Genomic DNA, 21,986 nt, shown 5'->3' with positions numbered 1-21,986 from the left:
CCTCCCTCCTCATAAAAAATTCCCTTCCTTCCTTCCTTCTTTCCTTCCTTCTTCCCTCCCTCCCTTCCATTTCCTTCCTTTCTCCCTCTCTCCCTCCTCATAAAAGTCCTTCCTTCCTTCCTTCCTTCCTTCCTTCCTTCCTTCCTCCCTCCCTCCCTCCCTCCCTCCCTCATAAAAATCTTAATTCCTCTCTCCCTCCCTCATAAAAACCTTCCTTCCTTCCTTCCTTCCTTCCTTCCTTCCTTCCTTCCTTCCTTCCTTCCTTCCTTCCTTCCTTCTTTCTTCCTTCCCTCCCTCCTCCCTCCCTCCCTCCCTCCCTTCCATTTCCTTCCTTCCTTCCTTTCTCTCTCCCTTCATCCCTTCCTCATAAAAATCTTAATTCCTCCCTCCCTCCCTCATAAAAACCTTCCTTCCTTCCTTCCTTCCTTCCTTCCTTCCTTCCTTCCTTCCTTCCTTCCTTCCTTCCTTCCTTCCTCTAAACAAATGATTGTAAGTTGAGACCTACCTGTAATATCTAAATTACAGATTTCCATCCATCCCTCCATCCCTCCTTCCATCCCCCCATCCATCAAAATAGAGCTGGAAGGGACCTTGAAGGTCTTCTAGTCCAACCCCCTGCTCTATCGGGAGACCCTATACCATTGCAGACAAGTGGCTGTCCAGTCTTTTCTTAAAAACCTCCAGTGATGAAGCACCCACAATGTCTGGAGGCAAGTAGTTCCACTGGTTAATTTAACAATCCACCAAATCATCCTGAATACACCCCAAGTGCTCAGGATTCGTGAGGGGTGTGCCCTTGGGGTTATTTCCTGTCCCTTCCTTGTTAGAAAACCCCATGCCTCAACGAACAATGGGAAGCTATGCAGGTCCAACTTCCTATGGCGTTTCTACTCCAAGAACAGGCTGTTATGCAGATTACGGAGTGCCAGGCGCACAACTTGCCTGTTTTATTGTCGAGCACATCAGCAGAGGTGGCCATTGCCGCCAAACACATATTTCAGGGGCAGCCCGGTTGCACACAGCCATCCCATCCCTGCAGCTGTCCCTTAACTGCCTGATTAGCTGGACAATTAATCGACTAATTGAAGCCCAGGCTGTGCCCGTGACAAAAGCAGAGGAGGCGATGGAGAAAGACATTAACAATTTACAAGAAGGGGAGGGCCACCTGCGTTCCAAGGATGCCAAGAAATTGGCAGTGGCTACACTTGTAAACGCAGCGGGGTACGGAGGAGAGGGTAGGAACTGGAAGCAGTCAAGCAGATGGAGTCACCTCCGTTGCCAGGTGCCACTTCTAAAAGTCTGCCCTACTTTGCAAAAAAGTCGGTCTATCTTTATCAAATTTGGAAGAGGTCAACCTATTTTCCAAAGCACCAGAAGGCAAGATAAGAAACAACAGATGGAAACTCAATAGGGAGAGAAGCAACCTAAAACCAAAGAGAAATTTCCTAACTGTGAGGACAATTCACCAGTGGAACAGCTTGCCTCCAGAAGTTGTGGGTCCTCCATCACTGGAAGTTTTTAAGAAGAGACTGGACAGCCATTTGTCTGAAATGTTATAGGGCAGTGATGGCGAACCTTTTAGAGACCGAGTGCCCAAACTGCAATCCAAAACCCACTTATGTATCTTCTGGTGCCAGCTGGGCATGGCCCATTGGATGCATGTGGCCCATTGGGTGGGCGTGGCTGCAGTGGTAACAGCAGACTGGGTGGGACTAAAAAGTTCAATCAACAAGTGAAAGAAACTATGATAAGATGGGCAAAAAAAATTGGTTATAATATAGAATTAGAAAAATGGCAAATGTTATGGGAGAGAAACTATAAATTAACAATGTCAACTTCATACAAAGAAAATCTGTATAAAATGTTTTATAGATGGCACCTTCCACCAGCAAGATTAGCAAAAATGTTTAAAAATATATCAGATAGATGTTGGAAATGTAAACATAACATAGGCACGTATTTGGTGGACATGTGGTAAGGCAAAGGCCTATTGGAAAAATATACATATGTGGTTAGAAAAAAATATTGGGCGAACAAGTGGATTTTAAACCTGAACTTTTTTTACTAGGCATTATGCCTGAAAAGACTAATAAGCAGAAACTGTATTTAATTATACACATCACTACAGCAGCGAGAATAATTTTTGCACAATACTGGAAGAATGAACGACTGCCATCAGAGGAAGAAATAATCAGGAAAATATTGGAATGTGCAGAGATGGACAGATTAACTATGAGGTTGAAAGATAAAGAAGATACAAACTACTATCAGATCTGGAATTTATTTTATTTTTGGTTAGAGAAGAGAACGAGGAATTGAACATGTATTAGCATAGCAAACTCCAGACAACTCGTTGATTGGAAAAATTAACATATGTTGATGAAAAAAAAATTAATAAATTTTTTTTTATAAAAAAAATAAAAAGTTCAATCAATCAGTTCCAACTTTGCAAGATCTTTTTTTTCCCTCGAGAAGTTGAAATTGATTGATTGATTGATTGAACCTTTTTTTTTTTTTTTTGCACATGGCGGTGGAGGCCTAAAGCGAAAAGCTTTTATAAAACCCAGCTGAAGGCCCAGGACTGGGGCGATGGTGCGTGTGCCCACAGAAAGGGCTCTGAGTGCCGCCTCTGGCACCCGTGCCATAGGTTCGCCACCACAGTTATAGGGTCTCCTGCTTGAGCCAGAGGGATGGACTAGAACAGGGACCCCCAACCCCCGGTCCGTGGACCGTCACCAGGCCGCAGCATGTCAGAAACCGGTCCTCACAAACAAGTAAAGCCAACAAAATAATACCAACCAAAGGCAGAATATAGAAGATAATACAGATGAATAATACTACATCCACACTACATGGGTTTAATAGACACTAGCACCACTGAGAGAATTAAGTGCTCAGAAATATTATTTAGAGCAGTGGTTCTCAACCTTTTTAATGCCGCGACCCCCAACCGGTCGTAAGTCGAGGACTACTCAACTGGTGCAGCACCGTTTGCAGACTGGGACTTTTGGCGGGCTCAGCAGGGCAGAGACAGGCTGGACAATTCCGATTGGCTTTTGAAAGCAAATAGAATTAGACTCTATTCAAGAGAGTCTATTCTATTGGCTTTCAAAAGCCAATAGGATAAAAGGGAGTAGCACAGCTAAGGAAAAGGGGAAAAAATGGCGGACTGCGTTGTTTGGCGACCCCCGTGAAATGGTCATTCGACCCCAAATGGGGTCCCGACCCACAGGTTGAGAACCACTGATTTAGAGTAACAGTTGGAAGGGACCTTAGAGGTCTTCTAGTCCCTAAGCCCTGGTCCATGGACCAGTAGTGGGCTGGGGCATGCCAGCAGCTGGTCTGCACAAACAAGCAAAGCCCCGTCCGTGGGATGCAGGCAGCACACAAAACCACGCACCTTCCGGTCCGTGGAAAAACCTTTCTCCACGGAACCGGTCCCTGGTGCCCCAAAGGTTGAGGACCACTGGACTAGAAGACCTCCAGTGTCCCTTCCGTTCTGTTGTTCTGTGTCTGTGGTCACAGAAGGCCCTTCAAAGGGATAGTAAAGAACCTCAAGCCACAGCCCCGAGCCAAGAAAACTGCATAGAAACTTGGCACCCTCCAGATTTGTCCAGACTCTGCAGGTTCTTCCTCCTCAACTTACAACTAGGCGTTTAGTGACCGTTCAAAGTTACAACCCCATTGAATAAAATGACTGAACGGTTCTCACGCTGGCAACCGTTGCAGCGTTCCCACGGCCACGTGACCACAATTCAGGCTCTTGGCAACGGGCACACATTTACAACAGTTGCAGCTTCCTGGGGTTGCCGGATCGCCCTTCGTGGCTTCCCCAGCTGGGCCCTGAAAACAAACCCAGTGAGGGAAACCCGCATTTGTTTAAGAGCCGCGTGATTCGTTTAGCGACGGCAGTGATTCGCTTAACAACCGTGACAAGTATCATCGCACCCATCGTGTGGTGAAATAGCAAGCAGAATACAGATCAGATCCGAAAGATGTTTCCTTACCTCACTTCCTGGCCAATGAGTTCTGTTGGTACTGCGTGAGCCACATGGAAAAAGAGAAGAAAACAAGATCAGATAGAAAGAAGACGAGGCAGTTTTGAAGAAACTCACCATTTCAGACATGGCCTACTAACCAGGCTAAATAGTAATCACTTTGAAGGAGAATATTTGTAGCTCAGGGTTGACATGAGGGGTCCTGGGTGCTCTCTGAGCTGGGTTGTTTTCTTGCAGACGTTTCATTACCCAACTAGGTAACATCATCAGTGCTAGAAGGGAGTGGGGAGGAGGGGGAGGAGGGGGAGGAGGAGGAGGAGGACTGTGAGGTCCTTGGTGTTCTCTGAGCTTGGTTGCTTTCCTGCAGACGTTTCATTACCCAATTAGGTAACATCATCAGTGTTAGAAGGGAGTGAGGGATATGGGGAGGAGGAGGAGGAGGAGGAGGAGGAGGAGGAGGAGGAGGAGGAGGAGGAGGAGGAAAACAGTGGGGTCATTGGTGCTCTCTGACCTGGCCTGTTTCCTTGCAGACGTTTCATTACCCAACTAAGTAACATCACCAGAGTTAGAAGGGAGTGGGGTATGTGGAGCTGGGAGGAGGAGGAGGAGGAGGAGGAGGAGGAGGAGGAGGAGGAGGAGGAGGAGGAGAAATAATGTGGGGTCATTGGTGCTCTCTGACCTGGCCTGTTTCCTTGCAGACATTTCATCACCCAAACTAGGTAACATCATCCATGCTGGTAAGGAATGCAGTTTGCTGTCAGTTTATATTCTGGTGTCTTGCCTGTCTGGGGGGGTGGTGGTGGTGGTGGTGGTCTTAGAGATTCTTCAGTTGGGCTGTTTACTAATGGTTCTTTGGCAGTTTCTTGATTGGGGTCTTGTTGGCCTGAAGGTGAACTTGGATTTAATCTATGATGATCTGAGTGCGGATTACAGCTGGAGAAGTGCTGGGGTCTTTTTCTCTTTGGGGCTGGTTGATTGTCTCTCTTGCATAGTCTATAGATCAGGGGTCTTCAAACTTGGCCCCTTTAAGACTTGTGGACTTCAACTCCCAGAATTCCTCAGCCAGGGGCTGGCTGAGGAATTCTGGGAGTTGAAGTCCACAAGTCTTAAAGTGGCCATGTTTGAAGACCCCCCCCCTGCTATAGATGTATAGAAATCACGTTTCTTGTTATAGGGAACTGGTCTATACTAATCTGAATCCCTGATCCTCATGCTTAGTATTCTCCATCAGTGGTAGGAGTTCAAATCTCTTTGCGCAAATGAACCTGTATGGATAGACCTCGATTTACAATAGTTCATTTAGTGACCGTTCAAAGTTACAGCCCTGAAAAAAAATGAGTTATTTTTTTATACACATTTTATTGGTTTTTTAAATTTTTACATCAAAGTGCTCAGGAAAACACTGTGGTGAAAGGGTAATCAATCATAGCAAAACAAGTCATATATATATAAAACTAAAATTAATACCTTAAAAAAAAATTCCCCCTTCTATTTCCTCACATGATATAACAAATTTAGTTTAATATATTTCTTCTTAAAATTCAATCAATCCACAGAATCATCCCTACTATTACATCTACAAAAATCACTCCTGCTTTTAAGCTCCACTAATTTCAATTAAAATATTCCAATTAATCTTAAAGAAACCTATTAATAAAATTTTGGGTATCCCTTCTACAACACACATATAATTCCAAGAATATCATTCTAATATTTTCACATATATTCCATCTCTTAATTTAATACAAAAAAAAATGAGTTATGATGACTCTTTTTCACACTTATAACCATTGCAGCATCCTCATGGTCACGTGATCAAAATTCGGATGCTTGATGACTGGGTCACATTGATGACAGTTGCAGCATCGGGGGGGGGGGTGTCATGTGAACCCCTTTCCTGACCTTCTGACAAGCTGGAAGCCACATTCACATAACAGCCGGGTTACTATCTTAACAATTGCATTGTTTCACTTAACAACGGTGGTAAGAAAGGTTGTAAACTGGGGCAAAGCTCACTTAACAAGTGTCTCACTTAGCGACATACATTTTGGGCTTCACTGTGGTTGAGGACTACCTGGGCTGTGAGTAACATTTTTGCAAATCTTATGGTCTGAATACATTACCCTCTTTTCTATCTGTTTCCTCTCCCAGTTTAATCACCAGTCCAATTAACATTTCTGGAAAATGCAGTCCCTGGCTTTGTGACTTAGGTCTAGGACAGTGGTTCTCAACCTTTTTAATGCCGTGACCCCCAACCGGTCGTAAGTCGAGGACTACTCAACCAGTCATAAGTTGAGGACTACTCAACTGGTGCAGCACCGTTTGCAGAATGGGACTTTTGGCCGGCTCAGCAGGGCAGAGACAGCCTAGACAATTCCTATTGGCTTTTGAAAGCCAATAGAATTAGACTCTATTCAAGAGAGTCTATTCTATTGGCTTTCAAAAGCCAACAGAATAAAAGGGAGTAGCACAGCTAAGGAAAAGGGGGAAAAATGGCGGACTGCGTTGTTTGGCGACCCCTGTGAAATGGTCGTTCGACCCCAAATGGGGTCACGACCCACAGGTTGAGAACCACTGGTCTAGGACCATTGTAATTGGCCCAACAAAAGGCGATTCCCTCTTGTGGCAACAGGGTCCATCTACTTATTTAGATGAATGACCTGATTTGGGGTTAATTTGTTGCAGCTTCTGGGACAGCAAATTGAAATATTGTCATGCATTCTTGGCTGATCTATTTAAATTAGAGAACTGATTCCAAAAGGGACAGGAGAGGCCTTGATAATGGTGTTTTGAACCAGGGCCTATTTTATTGCATGCATTGTCAGTAACTGCAATGCTGCAAAGATGAATATCTCTCTTTCTCTCTCTCTCTCTCTCTCTCTGTAGGTAAGTAGATGGATAGATGGATAGATAGATAGATAGATAGATAGATAGATAGATAGATAGATATAGATAGCTATACATATGTATAGATATATAGATATATATCTGTCTCTGCCTTTCTATCAACTATTATTATCTTCTATCTCCCTTTCCTTTTTCCTTCTTTCTTTTTCTTTTTTGCTTTTTAAAAATAATTTTATTGAATAAAAAAGGAATTAAGAACATTGAACATGGTAAATCAACATTTGACAGACATCTCAGTCCATATTTACATTAATTACAAATAAATCTCTTTACAGTAACATCATTCTAATCTCAATCTTGACTTATCTCATTACAATGACCTCCATTTTTTTTCCACCATCTATAAAATTTATCCCATATTTGATAAAAGTCTGTTTCATCCTGATTTTTAAATCTTTTAGTTATCCTGTCTAATTCTGCGCAATACATGATTTTCTGAATTAATGTTTCCCCACTCGGTACAGCCGTAGCTTTCCATTTTTGAGCAAATAATATCCCTTTTTCCTTCTTTCCATTGCCTTCCTTCCTTTTCTCATCCCTCCCTCCTCCCTCCCTCCCTCCCTCCCTCCCTCCCTCCCTTCCTTCCTTCCTTCCTTCCTTCCTTCCTTCCTTCCTTCCTTCCTTCCTTCCTTCCTCCCGTTTGCTTTCAAAGGCTGAAAACAAATAGACATCAAACTCAGAGTTAACAAGTTTCCTCCACTCCCTGCGCCCATCAGCGTTGCTGGCTTCGATGCCTGCCATCCTGAGCACTTCCCCTCTCTGCCAGATGCAAAACTTCAAAGTCTCTCCCTGGGATCAAAGCAGCCTGCAGTTGTCTAGCAAATCAGGCCTGTATGGCTGGTTTTTGAAGGAGAAAAAGGAGCGAGGGAGGAATTAGGAGACCAACTGGAAAGAGGGTATCTGGGTTGAATGGCCAAAGCAGTCTGTTCAGAATAATTGGGAAGGGGATGCGGCTGTGCACAAACTACACACAAAGACACCCAAGGTCTTATCCTCAGGCAGGTCTTCATCCATTCAAGCCAACCTGGATGAATCATCTGTACCCCTGATTCCACATGGAGAGTATAACAAAACACTTACCTCTAATTGCCTTGGACCGTGTTCGTGCTCGTTTGTCGTCGTTCTCTAAACTCATCTGGAATCCAATAACAATAGAAGTCAACATTTTGTTCAGTGAAAAATATTTTACAGTCAAAGCTAAGGTGTTTCTGTAAAATTGGGATGGCCCAAAGAAAGTGGGAAAGGTCTAAGCCAGGGGTGGGGAACTTGGCTCTTTTATGACTTGTGGACTTCAGCTCCCAGCTGTGCTAGCTCAGGAATTCTGAGAGTTGAAGTCCACAAGTCATAAAAGAGCCAAGGTTTCCCCACCCCTGGTCTAAGCAAAGGGTGTCCAACCTTGACTACTTTAAAGACCTGTGGACTTCAACTCCCAGAATTCCCCAACCAGCATGACTGGCTAGAGATTTCTGGGAGTTGAAGTCCAAAGGCCTTAAAGTGGCCAAGATTGGATACTTTTGGTCTAACAGGAGTAGGCAACCTTGGCTCTTTTATGACTTGTGGACTTCAACTCCCAGAGTTCCTGAGCCAGCCACGCTGAGGAGAAAGGGAGAGTTTCCAAGCTGAGCCATGCTGTCTCAGGAATTCTGGGAGCTGAAGTCCACCATTCATAAAAGAGCCAAGGTTGCCTACCCCTGGCCTAGCCCACGGTTTCTCAGCCTTGGGTACTTTAAGAGGTGTGGACTTCAACTCCCAGAATTCCTGAGCCAGCATGGCTCAGCTTGGAAACCTCCCTTTCCCCTCAGCGTGGCTGGCTCAGGAATTCTGGGAGTTGAAGTCCACCATTCATAAAAGAGCCAAGGTTGCCTACCCCTGGCCTAGCCCACGGTTTCTCAGCCTTGGGTACTTTAAGAGGTGTGGACTTCAACTCCCAGAATTCCTGAGCCAGCATGGCTCAGCTTGGAAACCTCCCTTTCCCCTCAGCGTGGCTGGCTCAGGAATTCTGGGAGTTGAAGTCCACCATTCATAAAAGAGCCAAGGTTGCCTACCCCTGAACTAGGGTGATTAAGGGCCTGGAAACAAAAATGTATGAAGAACGGAGGCAGGAATTGGGTATGGCCAGTCTAGAAAAAAAGAAGAAATAGGGACGACTTGTTAGCAATATTCCAGTATTTGAGGGGCTGCCACAAAGAAGAGGGGGTCAACTTATTTTCCAAAGCACCAGAAAAAAGTAACTTTTGACCATTTTTCACACTTACGACCGTTGCAGCACCCCGAGGATCATGTTGTCAAAATTCAGATGCTTGGCAGTTGACTCATATTTATGATGGTTGCCGTGTCCCGGGCTCATGTGATCCCCTTTTGTGACCTTCTGACAAGCAAAGTCAATGGGGAAGCCGGATTCACTTAACAACCGGGTTTCTAACTTAATTACTGCAGTGATTCACTCAACAACTGTGGCAAGAGACGTCGTAAAAAGAGGAAATAAATTCACTTTTAAAAAATGTCTCACTTAGCAACATAAATTTGGGGCTCAATTCTAGTCGTAAGACGAGGACTATCTGTGTATAGAAGCTGACATCTCAGTTTGAAATGATGGGAGCCTTCACTGTGATTGTAACCAAAACTTCCTAGTGCAGTGATGGCGAACCTTTTAGAGACCGAGTGCCCAAACTGCAACCCAAAACCCACTTATACATATTCGGGTGCCAGGTGGGTGTGGCCCATTGGGTGGGTGTGGCCCATTGGGTGGGCGTGGCTGCGGTGGTAACAGCAGACTGGGTGGGACTATAAAGTTCAATCAATCAATTCCAACTTTGCGAGATTTCTTTTTTTTTCCCTCGAGAAGCTGAAATTGATTGATTGATTGATTGAACCTTTTTTTTTTTTTGCACATGGCAGCAGAGGCCTAAAGCAAAAAGGTTTTATAAAACCCAGCTGAAGGCCTAGGTCTGGGGCAACGGCACCTGTGCCCACAGAGAGGGCTCTGAGTGCTGCCTCTGGCACCCATGCCATAGGTTCGCCACCACGGTCCTAGTGGAAATATAGATGGATTCCTCACAGAATTGAAAGGATGGTTTATTCCACAAAGAATAAACTTATATTAACTCTCCTTCCCTTCAACGTATGGATGTCAGCAATAGCTGGAATAAATGCATGCCCCAAATATGCAGGTGTTTGCAGAATGCTCATCAAACATTTGACTTATGCCTGCCCCCCACCCCCACCCCTGCTCCCCATGAGATCTAATTTCAACACTTCATGGTTAATTTTGATATTTGATTTCAAGATTTGATATCTGGGGCGAAATTGATAGAAGCCGCATCACCTTGTATTGCCTTTCACAATTTGATAGCTTACTAGAGTTCACCTTGTCATGCCCGCAAAAAGAAAATAATTTAAAAAAATCCAAGAAACCTAACAAAATAATTCTTGCACATGCGTGGGACAAAGCGCCTGAAGGCAGGACAAGAAGCAATGGATGGAAACTAATCAAGGACAGAAGCAACCTAGAACTAAGGAGAAACTTCCTGACAGTGAGGACAATTAACGAGTGGAACTACTTGCCTCCAGAAGCAGTGAATGCTCCAATACTGGAAGTTTTTAAGAAGAGACTGGACAGCCATTTGTCCGAAATGGTATAGGGTTTCCTGCCTGAGCAGGGGGTTGGACTAGATGACCTCAAAGGTCCCTTCCAACTTTATTATTATTATTATTATTATTATTATTATTATTATTATTATTATTATTATTATTATTATTATTATTATTATTATTATTACCGCCGCCAGCATCACACAGGTGCCGGCAACCCACTTGCACATGTGTGCACATGATAGCGCCATCATGCATGTGTGTGTCTATGCATGCGTGCACGGGGCCGCATGTGCATGTTTCCTGCTGCTCCCTTTCCTTCTGGGCTTCCAAGCTGGAAAGGTTGGGAAACGCCGATGTACGGGGTTTGGGGCAATCAAAAAGCGAGTGTGATTGTTAAACTCTTCTAAAAAGTTGGCAACATTTGGAAGGTTTAAGGATATAATTTTGATCCTTGTGGGGCTATTTAGACAGTTCTAAAGTCTAGTATTGCTGATTTATTTGAGATGCTCCTTATCTTCTTTAATGGAATGCCCGCAGTTATGTTCATCCCTGCAGGAATATTCACATATAATGCAGAGATAAACAAGGGAAGTGTTGCATTTGATGCCCAGCAGCCCCATAGAAAACGTGTGGCTTAAACAGCAGAACATAGAATAATAGGATTGGGAAGGACTTTGGAGGTCTACTAGTCCAGCCCCCTGCTCAGGCAGGAGACTGTATATTGTATAGACAGCCATTTCAGACAAATGGCTGTCTAAATTCTTCTTAAAAACTTCCAGTGTTGGAGCATTTACAGCTTCTGGAGGCAGGTTGTTCCACTGGTTAATTGTTCTCACTGTCAGGAAGTTTCTCCCTAGTTCCAGGTTGCTTCTCTCTTTGATTAGTTTCCATCCATTGCTTCTCATCCTGCCTTCAGGTGCTTTGGAGAATAGGTTGACTCCCTCTTCTCTGTAACAGCCCTTCAAGTACTGGAATTCTGCTATCATATCATCCCTAGTCAGTGGTGCGATTCAAATATGTGAACAACGGGATGCCGCTTCCTTAAGTCCATTCTGGGCCTGGGCAACAAAAAATTAGCTACCGGTTCTGCCAAACTGGTGTGAACTGGCTGAATCCCACCACTGCCCCTAGTCCAGGGATAGGCAACCTTGGCTCTTTTATGACTCGTGAACTTCAACTCCCAGAATTCCTGAGCCAGCCTGGCTCAGCTTGGAAACCTCTCCCTTTTCCCTCAGCGTGGCTGGCTCAGGAATTCTGGGAGTTGAAGTCCACGAGTCATAAAAGAGCCAAGGTTGCCTAGCCTGCCTTAGACATATGGACTTCAATTCCCAGAATTCCTGAGCCAGCATGGCTCAGCTTGGAAACCTCTCCCTTTCCCCTCAGCGTGGCTGGCTCAGGAATTCTGGGAGTTGAAGTCCACGAGTCATAAAAGAGCCAAGGTTGCCTACCTCTGCCCTAGTCCTTCTCTTTGCTAGACTAGACATACCTAGTTCCCTCAGTTGTTGATGGTAGGGTTTATCACAAAGCAGACTCTTTTGGCATCTTAAAACTAATTCATTATGGTTTAAGTTTTTATAAAACAATGAACACCCTGCTTTGTTAATCCCAAGTCTTTCTTTGCTACAAAAAGCAATCTTTGGTGTACTCTCCACAGTCTGAAGATAAGGAGCTAGATTGAATCTCATGCCCAAGGTAGGACTAGAACTCACTGTCTCCTAGTGATTGGGCCAGCATCACCCAGCCAGCTTTCCTGCCTAAGGCAGGACTAGAACTCACCATTTCCTAGTGGTTTGTCCTCTGATTTTCCTGGAATTTACGCACCTTGCTGCATTCACCCAAGAGCATTCCCCATGTACAAAAGATGGACACAGTCACCTTGATTTTCTAAAGAACTTAAATCATGCATGCATAGCTTTTAATGGAGAAGATAATTGACTTCAGTGTGCATCTGCTCCCAGGACTCTAAATCAAAGCTGAATCCTAATATTGGCTCAGAGTTTCTGGTGGTCTGGAAACACAATTCAGATGGGAATTGTGTGAATTCAGACGGGAAACTCAAGCTGATGCACAGTTAGATTCCCCTCGATATTCAAAAGCTGTAGACCCTCAAGGATACATCTTAGAAATACTTCCGGGCACGATATGCTCAACCTTGGTTAGTAGACTCACACATTTTGTTCATGTGTACAGTACACTGAATCATGAACAAACTAAAGCTAACCTCGCCTCCTTTCACAGTTATTGGGTTAGTAGATGAGGGGAATGCCTTAGACGTAACGGAATAACAGACTCGGAAGGGGCCTTGGAGGTCCTCTAGTCCAATCCCCTGCTCAAGCAGGAAACCCTATATCATTTCAGATAGACGGTTGTCCAATCTCTTCTTTAAAAACTTCCACTGCTGGAGCACCTACAACGTCTGGAGGAAAGTTGTTCCACTTATTAATTGCGTTTAACTATCAGGAAATTCCTCCTTAATTCTAGATTGGTTCTCTCCTTGATTTCCATCTGTTGCTTCTTGTTCTGCCTTCAGGTGCTTTGGAGCAGGGGTCCCGAATCCCCAGGCTGTGACCCCCTGATAAGCTGCAGGCTGTGCAAGTGGCCAGTGAGCACACATGTGCAGCTCCAGTTGTGCAAGTGGCAGGTGCTCACGCTTTCATGCACTCTTTCCAGAGTCTCAGCATCTTTTTTATATCATGGAGACCAAAACTGCATGCAATCTTCCGAGTGTGGTCTTACCAAGGCATTGTAAAGCAGTATTAAGTCTTGACTACCGAAGTTAAGATAGATAAAAATATGGGCTAGAGATAATACTGCTGTTAGGTGGATTCACAGCTGGCTGAAGGATTATTCCCAATAATCTTTGACATCAGCTTGGAGGAAAGTACTGTATCAGTGACTAAGAGTTGAGGGGGAAATTATCAAGTCTGCAGATGACACGAAGATGGTAGGTTTGACTAATACTTTAAGTAAAAGAGAGGAGGTTCAGAAAAAAAAACTAAACAGGCTTTAGTAGTGGTTCAACAGGAATAATGATAATGATAATGATAATAATAATAACAACATAGTAATATAGTAACATAATAACAATAATAAAGTTGGAAGGGACCTTGGAGGTCATCTAGTACAACCCCTTGCTCAGACAAGAAACCCTATACTATTTCAGATAAACGGCTGTCCAGTCTCTTCTTAAAAACTTCCAGTGTTGGAGCATTTACAGCTTCTGGAGGCAGGTTGTTCCACTGATTAATTGTTCTCACTGTCAGAAATTCCATAATATAAAGCTGTGAACCACATATATATATGTGTGTGTGTTTTTAATGCTATTACTAATATTTTAGGTTTTGCTAACAAAGAATAAAGAGAGAATGGTATAGCTATTTCGGGTTCCTTTAACCCTCATCAGCCAAACTTACTCTTCTGAGATTCGAACCTGGGCTATCTGCATGTTAGGCAGATGTTATAACCTCTGAGCCACGGGTTCTCTCCCACTTTGTTAGCTACCAGGAGAGAGACAGGGGGAGGAGATTTTTACCTTGAATGAACACCCTGTCAGCCCAGATATGGGAGAAAGAACTCTTCTTTCTTTTCTTTTCTTTTGCCTGTATCAGCTCAATCTAGAGCCATCCACAAGCAGCAGTCACTAACTGCGACATCATTTTATATTTTTAGGTTTTTAGGTTTTGCTAACAAAGAATAAAGAGAGAATATATATGTTTAACTAGCAAAAATGCAAGAACACCAGGAAATATAAAACTCTAAAAAGTTTTAATAAGTTAAAACACCAAGCTTTCGCTGGCAACTGCCAGCATCATCAGTGTAGCTTCCAGTTGATGGAAGAGGCTATTTATGGATATGGCTTTCCACGGCTACATGAGGAGGGGGGTGGGGACATAGATACAAACAAGGAAAATAATGATCAGCAACACGGAAACTACGATCAGAGTGCAAGTGGATTGGCTGGGACCTGTAACGAGGTCCAGGAGCCGGGCGCAAAGAACACCATATCCATAAATAGCCTCTCCCATTGACTGGAAGCTACCCTGACGATGCTGGCAGTTGCTGGCGAAAGCTTGGTGTTTTAACTTATTAAAACTTTTTATAGTTTTATATTTCCTGGTGTTCTTTCATTTTTGCTAGTTAAACATGAGTCTACCCAGGAATCACCTTACATATATACATACATACATACATATATATATATATATATATATATATATATATATATATATATATATATACATATTCTTTTATTTGTTTATATGTATGCTGCCTCAGTTCCTGAAATAATTCCAGGTTTCTGTCCCGTTAGCATTTAAATAATCAGAGAAGTAAAACACAGATATAGGGACAGATTGCATACATTGGGTAGCCAATTCAAAACACCTCGTCACCGGAAATCAACACTGAGGTAAACAGAGATTAACCCCAAGGTTAATATAGATCAACAATCAAACAGTAAACAAGACCCCAATCAAGAAATTACCAGCTCAGACAAACAATCAAACAGTAAACAACAGCCTAATCAAGGAACTGCCAAAAACGCTCCCACTCAACACTGACAGGGCAAGCCGCTTGTCTATAAACAGAGAGCAAGCCCTACTCCCTTCTAGCCCTGATGATATTACCTAGTTGGGTAATGAAACGTCTGCACAGAAAGAATCAAGCACACAATTTGAAACAGGAATAAAGGAGCTGGGAGAAGATCTCTGAATCTTACGGAGTGATTGCTGGAAAGGTAAAGCGTTCAGAGATTTACAAAAAGTTATCAGTTGGGCTATATGATCCTTAGGAGAGATGCTCTTCCATAGAACAGTCACATGTATTATAAACAACTTGTTGACCACCAGTTAAGCATGAGCTAGCAGGGTTACGCACCTGCTAAATAGACAAATGCTGTCTTCAGATGAAAATAGAATAGAGTAGAGTAGAGTAGAATAGAATAGAATAGAATAGAATAGAATAGAATAGAATAGAGTAGAGTAGAGTAAAATAGAATAGAATAGAATAGAATAAAGTAGAGTAGAGTAGAATAGAATAGAGTAGAGTAGAATAGAATAGAGTAGAATAGAGTAGAATAGAATAGAATAGAATAGAATAGAATAGAAGTTGGAAGGGACCTTGAAGGTCATCTAGTCCAACCCGCTGCTCAGGCAGGAAACCCTATACCATTTCAGACAAATGGTTGTTCAATTTCTTCTTAAAAACTTCCAGTGATGGAGCACTCACAACTTCTAGAGACAGGTTGTTCCACTGATTAATTGTTCTAACCAGTGCTTTTTTTCTAAAAAAAAAAAAAAAAAGGTGCCGGAACTCACACATATCATACAACCCGCCTTGCCTACCAAAAAAGGTGCCGGAACTCCGTTCTGGGTGTTCTATGAGGAAAAAAGCCCTGGTTCTAACTGTCAGGAGGTTTCTCCTTAGTTCTAGGTTGCTTCTCTCCTTGATTAGTTTCCATCTGTTGCTTCTTGTCCTGCCTTCAGGTGCCTTGGAGAATAGCCTGACTCCTTCTTCTTTGTGGCAGCCCCAGTTAATTCAAGCAGAGTCCCAACCTGGCACTCATTACCCCGAACAGATCCTATTCGGACTACAACGGTGTCCTTTTATTATGATTTATTAAAGTATATCCCACCTGTATTATTTTTAGAAAAAAAACCAAACCTGAAGGCAGTGAACATATCCAACGCTCCTTTCTTTTCCTGTTTTCCTCACAACAACCCTGTGAGGTGAGTTGGGCCAAGAAGGAGGGACTGGCCCCAAGTCACCAAGTCGGGTTTCATGCCTAAGTCGGGACTAGAACTCACAGTCTCCTGGTGATTGGACCAAAGTCACCCAGCTGGTTTTCCTGCTTAAGATGGAACTAGAATTCACTATTACCTAGCGATTGACCCAAAGTCTCCTAGTTGACTTTGATACCTAAGGCGGGACTAGAACTCACCGTCTCATAGTGACTGGCTCAAAGTCACCCAGCTAGCTTTCATGCCTAAGGCGGGACTACGATTCACAGTCAGTTGGTGATAGGTCCAAAGTCACCCAGTGAGTTTTCATGTCTAAGACAAGACTAGAACTCACAGTCTCCCACTTTCTACCCTGATGCCTTAACCCAGGAGTCTTCAAACTTGGCCCTTTTATGACTTGTGGACTTCAATTCCCAGAATTCCTCAGCCAGGCACATGTGCCTGGCTGAGGAATTCTGGGAGTTGGAAGACCACATGTCATAAAGGGGCCAAGTTTGAAGACTCCTGCCTTAAGCGCTATGGCGCTTGCTGTGACATGAGTAGACTTAAGTTACTTTAGACCCCTTTTCCAAAGACTAAAAGAAGAGTAGAAGTCCTTACTAGTCTTTCTTAACTCTTTTCAAGCTTCTTTATATGGAGAACCACGATTATTACTTTTCTACTGAGGGGTGATATATATATTATAATAATAGTAAATTTGGAAGGGATCTTGGAGGTCATCTAATCCAAGCCCCTGCTGAGGCAGGAAACTCTATACCATTTCAGAGAAATGGCTGTCCAGTCTCTTCTTAAAAACTTCCAGTGTTGGAGCATTCACCGCTTCTGGAGGCAGATTGTTCCACTGGTTAATTGTTCTAACTGTCAGGAAGTTTCTCCTTAGTTCTAGGTTGCTTCTTTCCTTGATTAGTTTCCACCCATTGCTTCTTGTCCTGCCTTCAGGCACTTTGGTGGATAGCTTGACTCCCTCTTCTTTGGGGCAGCCCCTGAGATATTGGAACACTGCTATCATGTCCCCCCCCTCCTCCTTCTCTTCATTAAACTAGACATACCCAATTCCAGCAGCCGTTCCTTATATGCTTTAGCCTCCAGTCCCGTAACCATCTTTGTTGCTCTTCTCTGTACTCTTTCTAGAGTCTCAACATCTTTTTTACATCGCAGTGACCAAAACTGGATGCAGTATTCCAAGTGTGGCCTTACCAAAGCCTTGTAAAGTGGTATTAACATTTCACGTGATCTTGTTTCTGTCTCTCTGTTAATGCAACCTAGCACTGTGTTGGCCTTTTTGGCAGCTGCAGCACACTGCTGGCTCATATTTACGTGATTGTCTACTAGGACTCCGATGTCCCTCTCACAGTTACTACTATTGAGCAAGGTACCCCCTATACTATACCTGCTCATTCATTTTTTTCTTGCCTAAATGTAGAACCTTGTTTTTTGTCTTTGTGTGAACCCACCCCCATTTTTTTTACTAGCTGGAGATTGACATGCAATGTTTTCCTCCAGAGCATCACCCCCAGAGGTTGATAGATGCCATACATCACCCTCCATTGTTTGGTTTAAAATGCTGAAGGTGGACAAAGTGCCCTGAGGCCTGCTCAGATGAAATTTCCATGCATATGATCCTCTCTCTCGTATGGTAATCTCGCACCAATCCACCACATGCACCCTTTGTGAATTTGCTTATGGGGGGGGGCATCAGAGGGGGAAGGCGAAAGAAATAAAAACACAGGCGTCAATTTATGCATCCTGTCAGGCCCGGCCCTGCCGAAGCCACCCCTTCTGCGCCCTGCGTTTATTACCACCTTTCCAATAACCCAAGAAGACAATTACTATAATTTCTATTTTTAAAGCCTCGATTCCCTCTGGACCAATGGCTTCCATTGAAAGTGTGGAGAGGAGCAGGTGTCAAAAGGACTTCATTACATTTACGAGCCTTTCAAATATGCCATTCCTGGTGTTAGGCGGAGTTAATGCCTTCCGATGCACGCCTCACAATAGAATTAATATTTTTGATTGCCGGGTGGCTGGGCGTGTGATTCCTTCCCCTCTTCCTCCCCCCCCTTTCCCCTTTGAAATGAAATCTAGCAAGGTTTTCTTTTGTTTTGTCAGTTTTTCCATGGAAATTGGCAAACATTCCTGTCTGCTTTGGCCATTTGCTCCTCAGGCAGATGAAGGAAGGGAGGGAGGAAGGAAGGAAAGAAGGAAGGAAGGAAGGAAAGAAAGAAGGAAAGAAGGAAGAAAAGAAAGAAAGAAAATAGGGAGGGAGGGAAGAAGGAGAGAGGGAAGAGGAAAGTAAGCAAACAAGGAAGAAAAGTAAGGAAGAGAGAAAGAAGGAAGGAAAATGGAGGGAGAGAAGGAAAGAGAGATGAAGAAGAATAGAAGGAAGGAAGGAAGGAGAGAATGAAGAAGAAAAGAAGGAAGGAAGGACAGAAGGAAAGAAAGAAAGAAAGAAAGAAAGAAAGAAAGAAAGAAAGAAAGAAAGAAAGAAAGAAAGAAAACAGGGAGGGAGGGAAGAAGGAGAGAGTGAAGAAGAAAGCAAGCAAGGAAGAAAAGTAAGGAAGAGAGAAAGAAGGAAGGAAAATAGAGGGAGAGAAGAAGTAAGGAGAGAATGAAGAAGAAAAGAAGGAAGGAAGGAAGGAAGGAAGGAAGGAAGGAAGGAAGGAAGGAAGGAAGGAAGGAAGGAAGGAAGATAAATGTTAATATCTAACCACAGAAGTTAGCAATCTAAAGATATTATTGGATTTTCTGCAAACCTCTTCTTTTCACTTTTCCTTCCCTCCCCTCCCCTCCTCTCCCCTCTTCTCTTCTCTTCTCTTCTCTTCTCTTCTTCCCCTCCCCTGCTTCCTTTCCTTCCTTCCTTCCTTCCTTCCTTCCTTCCTTCCTTCCTTCCTTCCTTCCTTTCTTCCTTCCTCCCTCCCTCCCTCCCTCCCTTCACTTCCCACTATTTCTGAGCTGCATTTTATAAGCAACCAAACAACAACTCTCGCACAGAATGTGTTCCGTGTCGAGGCATGCGCCCCGCACACGGCTCTGTAGTTCGCACGTTTGTTCCTGTGGCTCCCAGCTGTGGCGTCCTAGTTCTCTTCTGCCTTTTTTTCCTCTCTGTTGTATATATATTTTTCTCTCTCTCTCTCTTTAGGGCCCTTCCAGCTGCTTGATTTAAATTCTCCTGACATTCCTTCCTTGGTGAGTTTTGTTCACAGCTGAATTAACTAGCGGTTGGCTTACTTAACCCACCCCACCTCATTTCATCCTCCCCGTTTCTCTGCCAAAGTCGCCCCCCCCAATGTGACGAGAACGTGGCATCCCCCGCTTCGAATCTTGGGAGCTCATCCATTAGAAACCACTCTTCAGTCCTCTCAAGGCCTCAAATTAAAATTTACTGCTGTGTAATAAACAGACTAACAAGACTTGGCTGTCAGTTTTCATTTGCATAAACAAACGGTGCAAATAAAACATTTAGCTGCAAACCGTCAAAAGTGCTCGCCTTGAGGAGGAGGAGAAAGGAGACGGGAAAACGTCCAGGGACAGAAAGGGCTCCAATGGAGAGGGTGGCGGTGGCACTGAGAAGTCCTAGTTGTTATGTATGTTTGCGGACTTCGATTGTGGTCAGTGTTTGCCAGATATCCTGTTCAGGTATCTATCGAGAGAACAATGCTACGAGGGTCCAGACGTGGGTCATTTAGTCCAGGGCTTTTCAACCAGTAGTACAGGTGCCACCTGTGGTACATTGGCACCTGGCAGGTGGTACGCGACCATCCCAGAAAAGTGGCAGCGGGGGACGGGATTGAGCTGAACCGGTGGCAGCACCGCAGAAGCCTGAGCGAGAGATGGCTGGAGCTGCAGGGCTGTCAGGGCTCAGTAGAAGCCCCAGGACCAGTGCCGCTTTCCAGCTGATTGGCACTTCTTTGGGGCTGTCAGGGCTCAGTGGAAGCTCCAGGATCAACGCCAGGCTCCAGCTGGAGCTCGGCACTGATCCTGGTGCTTCTGCTGAGCCCTGAAGAAGCACCAATCAGCTGGAAAGCAGCACTGATCCTGGTGCTTCTGCTGAGCCCAGAAGAAGCACCGAACAGCTGGAATGTTGCAGCATTTCCAGGGTCTTGTGATTTACATTCAGATGCTTGGCAACTGATTCATATTTATGATGGTCCCAGTGTCCCAGGGTCATGTGAAGTGACCAAAACCTGCTGCAACCACCCAGCAGATGGGGGGAATAAAAACCAAACACCCCCACCCCACCCCCATCCTCAACAGAAATGCATACACAAATGGGCCGTGCACACCAACCTGGAACTAGTGGCCCTGTTTGTACATGTGCAAATGGGCTGTGTACATCTGCCCAGCACTAGCTGCCCCATTTGTGCCCATGTGCATGTGCAAATGGGGCCGCAAGCACTAGAGCATGTGGGGGGATTGCAGATGTGTGCGTGCACCAGCCAGCTATTTCCGCAGCCTGCTGGCCAAGTGGCCACAGCCTGGTAGTGACCCATGGCCCTTAGATTGGGGACCTCTGCTCTAACCAACACCAAAATTAAATAAGTAAACTATGATGCCTAAGTGCAGTTGCTGAGTTGGTTACTGTTCTGGGCACAAGTGTTGGCAAACAGCCAAAAGGTCTTTTGTAAACTTGGTGGTGTGTCACTGTGCAACTTGATTGGCCTCAAACGCTTGAAACCTGGCTAATGCGAGTTAGTCTGCTATTAACTCGACTCTAGCAAATGGCTTCAATCCAGCAACCCAGAGCAGCACCCTGAATGAGTCATAGAATAACAGAAGGGACCTAGGAGGTCATCTAGTCCAACCCCCCTGTTCAGGCAGGGAACTCTATACCATTTCAGACAAAAGGCTGTCCAGTCTCTTCTTAAAAGCCTCCGGTGATGGAGCACCCACAGCTTCTGGAGGCAGGTCGTTCCACTGATTAATTGTTCTCACTGTTAGGAAATTTCTTCTTAGTTCTCAGTTGCTTCTCTCCTTGATCAGTTTCCATCCATTGCTTCTTGTCCTGCCTTTGGGTGCTTTGAAAAAATAGGTTGCCCCCCCCCTTCTTTGTGACAGCTCCTCAAATATTGAACCATTGCTATCATGTCTCCCCAGTCCTTCTCTTCATTAAACTAGACCAGTGTTTCTCAACCTTGACAATTTTAAAGCATGTGGCTGTGGAATTCTGGGAGTTGAAGTCCACATGCCTTAAAATTGTCAAGGTTAAGAAACATTGAACTAGACATATATCCAATTCCTGCAACCGTTTTAACCTCCAGCCTCCTGATCATCTTTGTTGCTCTTCTCTGCACTCTTTCTAGAGTCTCAACATCTTTTTTACATCGTGCTGACCCAAACTGGATGCAGGATTCCAAGTGTGGCCTTACCAAGTGTGGCTTTCTAGAGCAGTACTAGTACCTCACGTGATCTTGATTCAATCCCTCCGTTAACGCAATTTAGGATTGCACTGGCTTTAATGATGAGTAAGTGATACATTAAAACATCCTTGGAGAAGTTCCTTCTTCACCATCCTTGCAAGGACAGGAGGACTCTTTCAGGAGAAGATTTCTTTTGCTCTGGCAGCAGGACCTGGGGTGCCAACTGGCCCAGCTGCCCTCCGCTAACTTTGTTTGGTCCATCACAAGTAAATGCCTTGTTCCCGGGGGCGACGGGACACAGGCCACCGTGTTTGTGTGGATCCCACTCAGGATGGACCGGTTTCCGCACAAAAGCCCCCAATTCTTGCCTGGCAGGAGAATTTAGCCTGAAC

The 21,986-nt window shown here is 44.3% G+C and overlaps 1 protein-coding gene across 6 annotated transcripts in view; it reads right to left on the bottom strand.

The window, feature by feature from the left end:
- Positions 1-21,986, bottom strand: part of MYT1 (myelin transcription factor 1) — a 145,783-nt gene that overhangs the window by 83,636 nt on the left and 40,161 nt on the right. For 5 of the 6 annotated variants that reach the window (XM_039348584.1, XM_039348665.1, XM_039348746.1 and 2 more), the window contains exons 3-4: positions 7,986-8,040; positions 4,008-4,038 (exon numbers count right to left, since the gene is read on the bottom strand). In XM_039348584.1, the coding sequence (XP_039204518.1) occupies positions 4,008-4,038; positions 7,986-8,040 (86 nt within the window). Of the gene's footprint in view, positions 1-4,007; positions 4,039-7,985; positions 8,157-21,986 lie in introns of those variants that run through there. The other variant, XM_039348905.1, reaches the window with a different exon arrangement.

The sequence above is a fragment of the Crotalus tigris genome, unplaced genomic scaffold, assembly GCF_016545835.1.
Source record: "Crotalus tigris isolate CLP2741 ecotype Arizona unplaced genomic scaffold, ASM1654583v1 scf7180000017536.10889498, whole genome shotgun sequence".
Taxonomy (NCBI): Eukaryota; Metazoa; Chordata; class Lepidosauria; order Squamata; family Viperidae; genus Crotalus; species Crotalus tigris.
This window is presented reverse-complemented; position numbering and strand designations above follow the sequence as displayed.